This window comes from Tyto alba, unplaced genomic scaffold (genome assembly GCF_018691265.1).
Source record: "Tyto alba isolate M040663 unplaced genomic scaffold, T.alba_DEE_v4.0 Super-Scaffold_40, whole genome shotgun sequence".
NCBI classification, from domain to species: Eukaryota; Metazoa; Chordata; class Aves; order Strigiformes; family Tytonidae; genus Tyto; species Tyto alba.
In genome coordinates this window covers 18,291,796-18,304,513 of record NW_024881316.1, presented here as the reverse complement: position 1 = coordinate 18,304,513, position 12,718 = coordinate 18,291,796, and the positions used below count along the sequence as shown (strand labels likewise).

Below are 12,718 nucleotides of genomic sequence, written 5' to 3'. Positions count from 1 at the left end.
TTCAGATAATTTCCCCAGATAAGAGACGGTAGCATGGGTAGGTATTAGAAAATAGGTTTCTGATGCTGATTACATGAGTTGCTTGGTAACCTGGGGCAAAGGGAATATTCTGTTTCGCTTTAGGATTAACAAAGCCTTGCAGGCCTTGCGTTTCAGTCCGGTGGTATCTAGTCTGGGAACTGATGCTGGATGGGAGTTGAGAGTGCTTCTCGTTTGGCAGTGGTATGAGTGTTTTGTGAGATCTTTCACTTTGTAATATGTATTAAAGTTGTAAGGGATTCAGAGAAGAGTCATGAGAATATTGGAGACTGGAAAGAGTGCTTCATAATGAGAGATTGTAAGGACTCGGTCTGTTTAATTTCTTGAAGTAAAAAAGTGCTGTGATTATGTTGTGTGATTATTTTGCATAAGACTACAAATGGGAAAGTGGGCATAAACGAGAACACTCAGTCCAGCAGCTGAGTAACCCTCACATTCAGCTCCTACATTTGGAACTGGAAAATTTGGAGTAGAAATCCACGGTCAGTTCTTGAGATGAGTAGCACTTGTTTGAATATCTATTAACAGAATGCATTGAAATAAAAAAGTGAAGTCAAAGAATGTGGAATAGTTTGGCTTGCTTTCTCAGAGGTATTCACCATGATGTTCTGCATAGTAGGTGCTTCTGAGATATCACAGTGGGGTTTGTGAACATTGAAAGAAAAGGGAATTTAATGGTCCTCCTCAAACTGATTTGTAGAAGCAATGTATGACTGTTGATTTTTTCACAGGATTGCTTTTCTTTTCCAGCTTAACCTGAAAGGCAGCATTTAGTGCTAAATGCACGTTTTTTATGGCACTGTGGAGCACAGAAATGTCTGTTTGAATGCTTTATTATCCGACTGAAACAACGTGATGTCTACAAACCTTAGGATTTATGACCGCTGACATAGCCAAAACATGATTTTCAAGTGAAAACAAAAACATTTGTTTTTCCCTTTTCAAACATGACTTGAGCATTAAGGATTGTATGCACTTTTACTCTGCTTTCAGATATGTGTCATTATTACAGTTTTCAAAAAGAAAATACTTCTTCCTACTATTCTGTATAGCTGGGTGCTAATAAAAACTGTTGAATTTGTAAAGGACTGGTAAAGAATATGTGAATGTGTAACCTTTTTCCTAGAATTTTAGCAAATTCAAGGGGGTTTAAGAAGAGTTAATATAACCAGCTCCTACTATAAAGCTAGATAAAAGGCATATGCTATGAATTTACTCATTATGCAGTACTCATGGACAGAAAAAAAGAGAGGACGACATTTTGTATGTTTAGTGATGCTTTTTCATGTGAAGTAAGCATAGCTAAATTACAGCTATTAGAACAGGTTTTTTGTTGCCAGACATTGTGTAGGAACTGAGCAAAGGTCTGTCATTCTTAGATATATTTAAAATAATTTCCTAAATTGTTTTAGACAGATTTGTAATTTCAGACTTAGTATGGGTATGTCTTCCAGCAAAACTGTGATCTTCATTCTTCACTGAAACTTGTAGGGAAGGGGAAAAGGGGAGAACTGTGAAGTATAAAGTTTGAAAGAATTAATTCACTGAAACATTTAATGTAAGTCTTGCTCCAAGCAGCATACTAAAATCCAGTCAACTTAAACTTTTGGGGATTTTTTGTGTGTGCCTGTCTGCCTGATTTTAATTGTATTGTTTGAGAGCTGATGGTTAGTTCAGTGGCTACAAAAATATATTTTTATAGAGGTGGTATGTGTTCTTCATGATTCATGTATGACAAACTTTCATGTAAAGTAGTGGTATGTTTTAGATAACTAGATGTTCTTAAATACTCATTTTCCCCTGAGGCAAGGTGTGTGTACCTAGCATGGTTGCCATCGATAAGCAGACAAGCTTCAACTTGTTAACAAATTGTAGTGATGATAATGTGTCAAAGTCCTCAGTTTTTATGTAAAAATGGGATATAGCAGAAATTTGCTTTATTGTGGAAGTTATTTAAGCAGGGTCTTACTGGAGAGCCACTTAGTCCTATTCTAATATGATCAGTTGAATTGTTTGTAGCTTGTGCTTACATTTATTTTGCCCCTCTCTAAACTTTGAGGTATCTGAAAGCTAAAGTTTAATTCCTTCATTTGGGTCAGGGTAATCCAAAGCACAGATACAGCATGGGAAATGAGTGGATTGAGAGCAGCCCTGCAGAAGAGGACTTGGGGGTACTGGTGGGTGAAATGCTGGATATGAGCCAGCAATGTGCGCTTGCAACCCAGAAAGCCAACCGTGTCCTGGACTGCCTCAGAAGTGTGACCAGAAGGTCAAGGGAGGTGATTCTTCCCCTGTGCTCTGCTCTCATGAGACCCTACCTGGAGTGCCATGTCCAGCTCTGGGGCCCTCAACATCAGAAGGACGTGGACCTGCTCGAGTGGGCCCAGGGGAGGCCATGAAGATGCTCAGGGGACTGGAGCACCTCCCCTGTGAGGCCAGGCTGAGAGAGTTGGGGCTGTTCAGCCTGGAGAAGAGAAGGATCCAGAGAGACCTTCTAGTGGCCTTCCAGTACTTAAATGAGGCTTCAGGAAAGGTGGGGAGGGACTCTTTGTCAGGGAGTGTAGGAATAGGAAAAGGGGTAACAGTTTTAAACTGAAAGAGGGTAGATTCAGCCTAGATATAAGAAAGAAATTTTACAAAATGAGAGTGGTGAGACACTGGCACAGGTTGCTCAGAGAAGTGGTAGGTGCCCCGTCCCTGGAAGTGTTGAGGGCCAGGTTGGACCAGGCTTTGAGCAACCTGGTCTAATCATATGGAAGATGTCACATGGCAGGGGGGTTGGAGCTAGATGATCTTTGAAGGTCCCTTCTAATCCAGACCGTTTTCTGTTTCTGTGATTATCCTCTCTTTGGTGCTGGAAATGCCTTAGGTGGAACACAGTGGAAACACGGGCATCATATTTCAGAACCACAAGGGACCAGCTGGACAGAGTCTAGAGGAAAGGGAAAATATTTTAAGTTCTAGGGAAGGGAAATCTGAAGAAAGAGTTAGAAATGAGACTTCAGGGGAGATAAATGTCTTCAAGCCTATAAAAGCTTAATTGCAAGGAAAAGGCTACATTGTTTGCCATGAGTACTGGACATACAGCAAGAAATAAACTTTAATTTTTAATCTTACTGTAAGGATAATTATGTTCATCTCTATCACCTGAGACAGTGATAGAAATCCTCACCTGAATTTTTCAGGTAATGCTGATAATTCCATAAAGCAAGAGAACAGATGAGATTTCTTAGTGCTTTTCTTTGATTCTGTGAACTGAATATAGTTGAGTGCTCGTTTCTTCATCAGTTATTACCAGGAAGTAACAGTTGAATACTTTTTAGTGGAACTGTCTAGATGCCTAAAAACAAAATATGCATAATCAAAACCAGGAAGAGCTGAAATAACCAGCAAGTCCAATGACAGTGCAAAGTTAAAAAGGATAAGAATTGTCCACAGAATTTAAGACCTTTATAGTGTATTGCCTTACTTGCTTACATAAGAATAATGATGTGCTAGGCTATATTTTCCCTGCCTCCCTGGAATGCAGGTACCTTTTCCAATCAGCAGGGAGAAATTGAAAATGTTATATGGGGCCAATATTTATCACCATAGAGGCCTGACTTTTCTGCAGCCCATCCCTGCTTACCTACAACATACTGCCAGTGCCAAAGTCCTGCAGGTAGCAGGAAAGATTGTGTGTGCCATTTTCTCTTCTGCAGTCCTTCACTCAACTGCACGTGTCCCACGGTCCATTTCCCTCTTTCATTTCTACTGCTCCCTCAATTTGCTGGTGTAAGAGCAGCTGTCCCTGCTGGGGCGGAGGCTTCGACCCAGACAGAGCTTCAGATGGTGGGTGCAGGCTGCAGGGAGTGCTTGGAGCCTCTCCCTGAGGCCACGAGAGATGGTGGTCTTTCCTGTAGGAGGTTTGCTGTTCTTCAAGAGACGTGTCACCAGGTGGAGGAGTTATGGCAGGAAGGGAGCAGGCTGTGCAGCGTCAGAGGGGATGAGAGACAGACAGGATCTTCTCAGAGATGCAGCAGCCTCAAGAGCCCCGGTCCCCAACTGCGGTGGAAACACAGGCAGAGTCTGCTCCTGACAGAGAAGTGCAAGCTCTGGGGGACGTGAAGAATGGAAGATGGTGACTTCTGACACTGAGGACATGGTTCCAGCTCTATCTGAAGACTTGCAACTGCAGAACTGGTTCATGGAGCTCAAAGCTGAAGTGCTTTCAAGTAAAGCAGCTGAGGCAGCTGATACTGAGCCATGCAAGGCCACCAGGATGAAGCAGCGAGTGATAGTAGTGGGCATCTCCCTGCTGCGAGGGACAGAGGCACCCATCTGCTGACTTGACCTGTGGTCTAGAGAATTTTGCTGCCTGCCAGGGGCTTGGATCTGGGATGTTGTGAAGGAAATGCTGAAGCTTGTCCAGCCCTCTGTTACCCATTGCTGTTCTTCCATGTGGGCACTGCCAGGGATAATCTGGAGGGAAGAGTTGACTACGGAGCTCTGGGGGTAGTTAGTGAGGGGTAGGGGGCCCAGGCGGTGTGGTCCTCAATCATGCCGGTGAAGGAAAAGAGTGTAAAGAGGAGAGCACTGATGCTGCATGTCAGCTATCGCTTGCAGAGCTGGTAATGGCAAGAGGGTTTTGGTTTATCTGACTGTGGGACCCTGATTGAGGATTAACATCTGCTTGGGAGAAATGGGATCTACCTCACCAAGGAGGGCAAAGCCATCTTTACCAGTAAAATGTCTGGCCTGGTAAGGAGGGCTTTAAACTAGGAGCAGTGAGGAATTTACCAGCAGCCCTGTGAAGAAGTGATGGACAGGGTTGACAAGCAAAGGGCCTGCAGTGATATGAACTAAAAGGAATGCAAAACCCCAAAAAAGATACCTTAAGTGGTGTCACCTCAAGCATTTGCATGTAAGCAAGAAAGTGCCTATAAGGCACCATTGTGGAAAAAGCACATGCCTCTGGGGAAATGAGCACTACACTAATGCATGCAGCGTGAGGAACCAACATGAGAAATTGGAGATCTGTGTGCCTGTTGCAGGGCTGTGATCTTGTCGGGATCACGGAGATGTGGTGAGGTGGCTTCTATGACTGGAGCCTGCAATGAAAGGCTCCAGTCCAGCTCTTTAGGAAGGACAGGCTGGGAAGACAAGCAGGTGGAGTTGTCCTTGATGTGAGAGAATAGCTAGAATGCATGGGGCTCGTGCCTGGGAGTGGACGATGAGCCAGCTGAGAGCTTATACGTAAGGACCTCAGAACAGACAAATATGGATGACGCTGTGTTGGATGCCTGCTATAGGCTGCCTGACCAGGGAGAACAGATGAGGCCTCCTACAGACAGCTAGAAGCAGCCTGGTCCTCATGGGGGACTTCAGCCACCCCAGTATCTGTTGGAGGGACAACACAGCAGGACATACGTGATCCAGGAAGTTCCTGGAGAGCATCAGTGACAACTTCCTGACCCAAGTGATAGAGGAACCAACAAAGAGGGGTGCTCTGCTCAACCTCATACTTGCAAACAAGAATGGACTTGTTGGGGATGTGAATGTTGAAGGCAGCCTTGGCTGCAGTGCCCATGAGATGGTGGAGTTGAGGAACCTGAGAGGAGGGAGCAGGGCAAAAAGCAAGATCACAACCCTTGACTTCAGGAGAGCAGACTTTGGCTGCTTCGGGGATCTGCAGTGTATTGGCTGGTCACCTAAGCAAGGCCCCATATGGAACTGTATGTGTATGTGAAAGAGTCCCATGAGATAAGGCCCTGGAGGGAAGAGTGACCCAAGAAGGCTGATTGGTATTCAAGGATCACCTCCTTCAAGCAGGAGGTCAGGCAAAAGATGCCAGGAGGCCTGCATGGATGAACAATATACTCCTGCCAAACTCAAACACAAAAAGGAAGCATACAGAAAGTGGAAAGAGGGAGAGAGAACCTGGAAGGAATAAAGAGATACTCTCCGAGCATGCAGGGGTGGGGTTAGGAAAGCCAAAGCTCAGTTGGGGTGGAATCTTGTGAGGGATGTCAAAGGCGACAGAAGGACTTATAAGTACATAAGTGACAAAAGGAAGAGTAGGGAAAATGTGGGCCCATTGCTGAAAGGGGTGGTCATCCTGGTGACAACAGGACATGTAAATGTAAAGGCCGAGGTACTGAATGCCACCTTTGCCTCAGTCTTTGCTAGCAAGACAAGCATTTAGGAAGCCCACACCCCAGAGACTAGGGGGAAAGGCTGGAGCATGGAAGATGTGCCCTTGGTGAAAGAGTATCAGATCAGGGAATACTTAAGCAAACTGGACACAGATCGTGACCCTGATGGAATGCACCTGTGAGCGCACAGGGAGCTGGCTGGTGTCTGTATGAGGCTACTCTTGATAATCTTTGGGTGATTGTGGGGATTGGGAGAGGTACTTGAGGATTGGAGGACAGCAAATGTCACACCTGTCTTCAAGAAGGAGCAAAAGAAGAACCCAGGGAACTGTAGGCTAGTCAGCCTCACCTCTATCCCTGGGGTGCTGTGTCCAGTTCGGGGCTCCCCAGTACGAGAGATATGGGCATATTGGAGAGAACCCAACACGATGACCAATAAGGCCATTAAGATGATTAGGGGACTGGAACATCTCTCCTATGAGGAGAGGCTGAGAGAGCTGCCACTGTTCAGCCTGGAGGCTCAGGGGGATCTCATCAATGTATATAAATACCTGGTGAGAGGGCGCAAAGAGGACAGAGCCAGGCTCTTTCCAGTGATGACCAATGCCATCTGGACTGCTACAGATGTCAGACCAACTTAAAATATTGAGGATGTCATGATCTTTATCTGCTGTTTTGCTGTCTTTTGAGAATTAAAGCCAAAATGAATTTACTTATTTTTAGTCTCGTGCATTAATGCAAAATTCTTGTCAGCCACGTCCAATTCGTGTAGTCAGTGTAAAGTGATGGATTCAGCTACCATATTTGTGGTCCTGACACATCTGACCCATATTTCATAGTGAAAACTTCCTTTGGATAGTTATTACCTTTTACAGGTAATACATAAGCTATTGATGACAAAAAAAATATTTATGTTTAAACATGAAGCATATTGGAAATGACTTCCAGTAGTTTTGAAAAATTCTGTTACACTGCAGTCATGAAAGCAGTTGGTAGTATGTTCCCTAACCAGCTGATGAGCATTTAGTTTTGGTATAATGGCTGTTTGAGAGCACTACGTGTATCCTTTTTTAGAGGAAAACTATTATATTTATTTATGCTAGGTGTGTTTTTACAGAGGTCTTGCGTAGCATGAGAATGTTAGCTATGTGAAAATCACGTCAATGTTGTTGTTTTGTTTTGTTTTGTTTTTTTCACTTGAATGCTACCTGCTGTTTTCTTGCCATGTATTTTGCATTACCTTCCGTTTATTTAGCTGATGGACACTTCAGGGAGTGCTTGTTCAGTGCTTTGGCACCTCTCAGAATCTTCCAACTGAACGAAGAGACATTAAATGAACATTTAATCTCATGACATAAACATAATGGATGATCAGTCCTCTAGGTCTTTGGCTCTCCCTTCTCTTCTGTGCACACGTGCAGTGATTTGCTTTATTTTGTTAAAACACCTCTAGTAACAGTCTTTCATAGATCTGGAGACATTCCAAATTGTGGTTCATCCCAGATGAGAACAGTTTGATGCTGTTACTTATTTACAAAAAAAAAAACCAAACCAAAACAAAACATCAAAACCACAACAAAACAACAAACCCAGATGTGTCTGCTCTTCTCCCTTCTAAGGGAAAGCAAACCCCTTCCTTACTGCAGTGCAGGCAGCAGGGAGGAAGCTGCTTCTGTTAACTTGCTTCTGCTGCTTACGTGTACTTCTCTGATCTGCTGAGCACGGCTGTCATACGGGGGCTGTCTCAGGCAGGCACCATGGTAGGAGGACCATGTAGATATGGAGTAATTCAGTAATGGGACTTCTTGGGTGTATGCAGGGTAAAACAAATTTTGGATGGGCTTCTACCTGAATATATTACTAAATCCAACTCTGGCATTTTCAAAGACTGGTTATGTACGCTGAAAAAGAGTTGGCTCAAATGGAGAGGGCTTCCTACTACCCGTTAAGAAACTTGCATTTTGCTTCTCAGTCAGAAATTTTTGTCAGTAGTGAGCAAGAGGCCTTTATAGTATGTACATAAGGAAGTTGATAGTTTTAAGTGTACATTGGCCAAAGAGAAGGTGTCACAGGAGTTGAACAATTCCTGGTCCTGTTCTGTCTGCTTCCCCTTTGCAGTGCCGTCACCTTACCTTTTCTGGCTTACTCTAAGGTGTAGTGACCTTGGCCCAAATTGGCAGCTGTATAACTGCAGGGGGCTCAGTTGCTGCTGAGTTTCCATTTCTTACTCTTTTTCTCTTCCCTTTCCACAGCAGTTTTGGAGATCTTTACACCATCAACCATGTGAATCTGCACTCCTTTCTCCTGATGGTTTCTGGCCCATTTAGTTGGTACCAGAATTGTTTTGCAGGGTTTTTTCCCCTCCAATTTACAACACTGAGCTTTTTGGCTTTTTGACAGCTTTTTAACACTTCAGGAGTCAGATGCATTTTCTGAAGCTGCATATTGACTGTTTGTGTTGTGGTGTTTGTACAAATCCAGTGTGACCACAGTGGACTTCCCAGGGCCTAGTCAGCAGCCCTCCAGCAAAACCAGGAAAAGTTTGGAGGTTGTTGCTTTAAGCAACAATACAGGTGTGTTACCCTCTCTGCCTATGTTGTGGTAGGTTCTTGTCCATCTGACAAACCTCGGTATGTGATGACAGCAAACGGACAGACCTGGTTGCAGATCCAGTGTGTTCATGGTGGTGGTGCAAGGAGGATTTTCCTTCTGTGTAGGAGAGAGTTGAAACTTGCAGGTGCTGCGGGATTAGGCAGTTGTACGCTAAGCCGTTGGGGATCATTTAGCTGAACTAAAATAGGGCCATAATTTAGGTATGCAGTGCAATCCTGGCTCTTTTTCAATGCATATACAGTTGATTTGCATTAAAAATTCCCATGGGTAACAGGATGTGTTGGGGATTTTAAGAAATACAGCAAGACTGCAGTGTGTTGGCTAGTAACCTAAGCAAGGCCCCATATGGAACTGTATGTGTATGAGCAGCAAAATAACAGCACTGAAAGACACCTGGATGTAATTTGTTTACAAAACATTTTGGTGCAAGAGCAATAAAAAGCCTGACATCCTGTATTTTAGTTTTTCAGACCTAGACTACAGTAGGTTTTAGGTACTTAGGCTTTTTCAGTTAATTAATTGTGCTTTAAGAACTTGAAGTCAGTTATAAACAATGTATTCTAGAAAAGTTGTTCCTTCAAGTAGATCAACTGAAATTTTACTTTTGCCTTTTCTCCAAAAATACTGTTCATCTTAGTCATAGTAGTATATTCCAAAGCACTTAATCTTGTTTTAGCTCTTCTCTAATCTATCCTGCCTATGAGAGGATTAATGAGATGTGAACTGTAATCTCCTCATTGATTCCCTAATTATTTTTCATAATCTAACTAGAGCTCATGGTTTATGCTTCTCACTGATGAAAAATGTAAGAGAACAGGAATGAATAACCTGTATGTGTATGTCCTGAAGCTGGTGGGGGTTTTAGTTTTGCATGGTTTGTAACCTCTGTCTGATCTTCTTTCCATATCGTATGTACTGCCTTTTTGTCTTTGGTCATACATCTTTTGTAATCTTCATTTACTTAATTTCTGTAAATGAACTGGGTTTTATTTGGTTCAGGAGCGAGGTTGTGCAGTAAATAGTTAATGTAACATCTTTTGCTGGTTTCATTCAGGAGCCTGTCTTGACCTTTATTTCCCAGAGCACTTCCACTAAACCAGCAGCTGCCGCCTTGTCTGCGGCGTCCGGGGATCTCGATCTGTTCACTGAGCAAGCAACAAAATCCGAAGAGTCGGCAAAGAAACAGCTCTCCAAAGACTCCATCTTATCACTGTACGGCACAGGAACCATGCAGCAGCAAAATGCTCCAGGTAAATAATTTTGGAAAGGTTTCCATGCAGTCCTATTTTGAGCTTTGCCTAAAATAGTAATCTCCTACAAGTATAAAACTAAGGTTGTGTACCCCGCTACCTATAGTCAAATGAAGATTTTTATTTTTACCATTTATAAAAATGAGAAAATTACTGAGTTTTAATACAAAAACTAATGAAAAAAAAAAAGTATGTGATTTTAATTTATTTATAGCTGTTCAAATTATCAAATATACAATGTACTGAAAGATTTGTGAATTGAGCTTCTGCCATCCAGTTCATCGCTGAGAGTCCAAGTCTCCGCTGTGCAAACAGCAGGCTGCCAGGATCAGTACAGAGCTGTCATATCTTGATTTTAGCTACGTTTGTGTGAAAACAAAGACTTCCAATACAGCAATTAAAAGATCCTGGTTCACCACGGGGATTTGCCAGACTCTTTTTGGCTGTTAACCTCTGGTTGTGAGTCCCTTCCCTTTGAGAGTTTTTAAGCATTTTTTTACTTTTACCAGAAACTAAATTAGCAGCACTGACGTACAGCTGGACAAAGTTATCCTTTGAAATTATTTTGGTGCACTTCTGACTTACGGGGATGGGGAGAAAAATCACAAAACACTTTTGCTGAAATCTTCCCTTTTCTGGTCCAGTTATGTTCATGGGGTCGTCGTCTATGCCATTTACCACACAACCATCAACTCAGTTTCAAGGCTTTCCAGCCATGGGAGTTCCTGTGCCTGCAGCAACGGGGATGATGGGAAACATGATGGGACAATCGGTGCCAGTCATGGGACAGAGCACAGGCGTGATGGTAGGAATGGGAATGCCCAATGGATTTACTGGTACTACACAAACTGGTGTCATGGGACTTCCTCAGAATGTCGTTGGACCTCAAGGTGGAATGGTGGGACAGATGGTCGCGCCACAGAATAAGTATGGATTGCAACAAAGCCAACAAGCTCAATGGAACCTCTCTCAGGTAAAAACTTGCTATTCCCGGGCAAGCCCGCTTTAAAAAAGATGTTGCTTTTTAGATACAAAATGGTTGGCTGCAGCAGGGACATTGCGGTGTAGCTACCTTACAGACTGCTGCTGGGCTATGAACTGCTCAGAGGCACATGGGGAAAAAAATCAGTGAATAACCTAACTAAAGATAACTAATACATAAGCAGAGGATAAATTTTGATAAGATAGACCAAACTCGGATCTCTGCTTCTGTAGCTGCTCTCCTCACCGCATCTGAACTACCCAGGTAAAAAGCTAGCTTAGCTGTAGTTACAAAATACTGAAATGTAAACACAGCCATATAATTAAAAGCAGAATTTAGGTGCTTGAGGATAGCCATTAACAATTAATACTTTCATTTACAGACCTCAGGATAAATTTCAGTGGAACGTGCGGTGCTTTGCACTCTTAACATTCTCCTGTAGACAATTCGCTTAGGCTAATCTATTCTTTATCTGTAGCATTTCCATGCTATTTTTTTATTTCTTAAAAGTGATTGAAAGGTTCTCTGCAAGTGTTAGTGTACACTTAGTACTATATTGGTACATTATCCAGTGAAACATCTTGAAACCAGCTATTCGAGAGGTGATTGGGAGGGAGACACACAAACCTAAATGATTCCCTTGGAGTTCAGTATGGACGATAGCAACTATTTTTCATAGTATTCTCTGAATTACAAGAATCCCATGCTGCTTACTCTAGTAATTCAGGAAGTAGTGAACCTTAGAGAGTTATTTCGATTGGATTATATTAATTCTTACTGTTCTGCTCAGTCCTGCAGTGTGAACGTTTATGCAAGTAAGCACCATTTTTTACATGGATAACACGGCCCCTACTTGAAAAATACAGGCTGTGTCATTCTGGTTTGAAAAGTAATTTTTAAAAGGTGAGAATTTCAAAATCTCAAACTACAAAAAAAAAAAAAATCTGTGGATTTACTTTTCTAGCTATCTAACTTTAAAAAGACCCATATGAGCTTTGAAATGAAAATCATGCTCCTTACCAAGTATCTATTAGAAGTTGCCTCACCGAGCAAGCTCTTAACCTGTACCCCTTGCGCGCCAGATGATGTCAGCATGCTGACATTCCACGGTTTGTGGGGGAGCTGTGATCTAATCTCTGGCTCCAGTTGAAAGGGGGAGAGTTTGCTTTACTTACCAGAATAGCAGGCTTTATATAGTCGTCTTAAGTAAGAATTCCACCTCAGAAGAGATTAACTGGGTAAAGCATGCCTCTGTCGGCGTTGTTTTCATTTCCGTGCTCAGGGATGGGTTGGTGTTGCAGATACACGTGTGAAAGCACACGGTACTGAATTTTTACCCTGAAATATTAGTTTGTAATTTATTCAACAGTTTTTTTTTCACCGGTGTTTCAGTTTCATTTTGCAGACTGGTATTGTTTGCTCATGCTTACATGAACTCTGATTTTCACCTAATGCTGTCTCTAACTTGAGTCTGATGTTGCTTATCCAAGGCCCCTATTCATCCGTTCCGATTTAGTGGCTCCAAATGCTCTTTTGCTCTCAAACTCACAAGAGGGAACAGCCTTACTCTGCCTACGCAGCTAGGTTTTGGCTTGTCAGTGTGTGTTAATTTTTGAGAAGGCAAGGGAGAGTAACCTGAGGAATGTTTTTACATTGAGCACTGAAAATTACAGTGATTAGGCAGTATTTGTAGAGACTAG

General features: G+C 42.7%; 1 protein-coding gene across 2 annotated transcripts in view; it reads left to right on the top strand.

Moving 5' to 3' along the window:
* SMAP1 (small ArfGAP 1) overlaps positions 1 to 12,718 on the top strand; it is a 99,714-nt gene that overhangs the window by 85,363 nt on the left and 1,633 nt on the right. For both annotated transcript variants that reach the window (XM_033002647.2, XM_033002648.2), the window contains 2 exons: positions 9,868 to 10,036; positions 10,681 to 11,009. In XM_033002647.2, the coding sequence (XP_032858538.2) occupies positions 9,868 to 10,036; positions 10,681 to 11,009 (498 nt within the window). The remainder of the gene's footprint in view (positions 1 to 9,867; positions 10,037 to 10,680; positions 11,010 to 12,718) is intronic.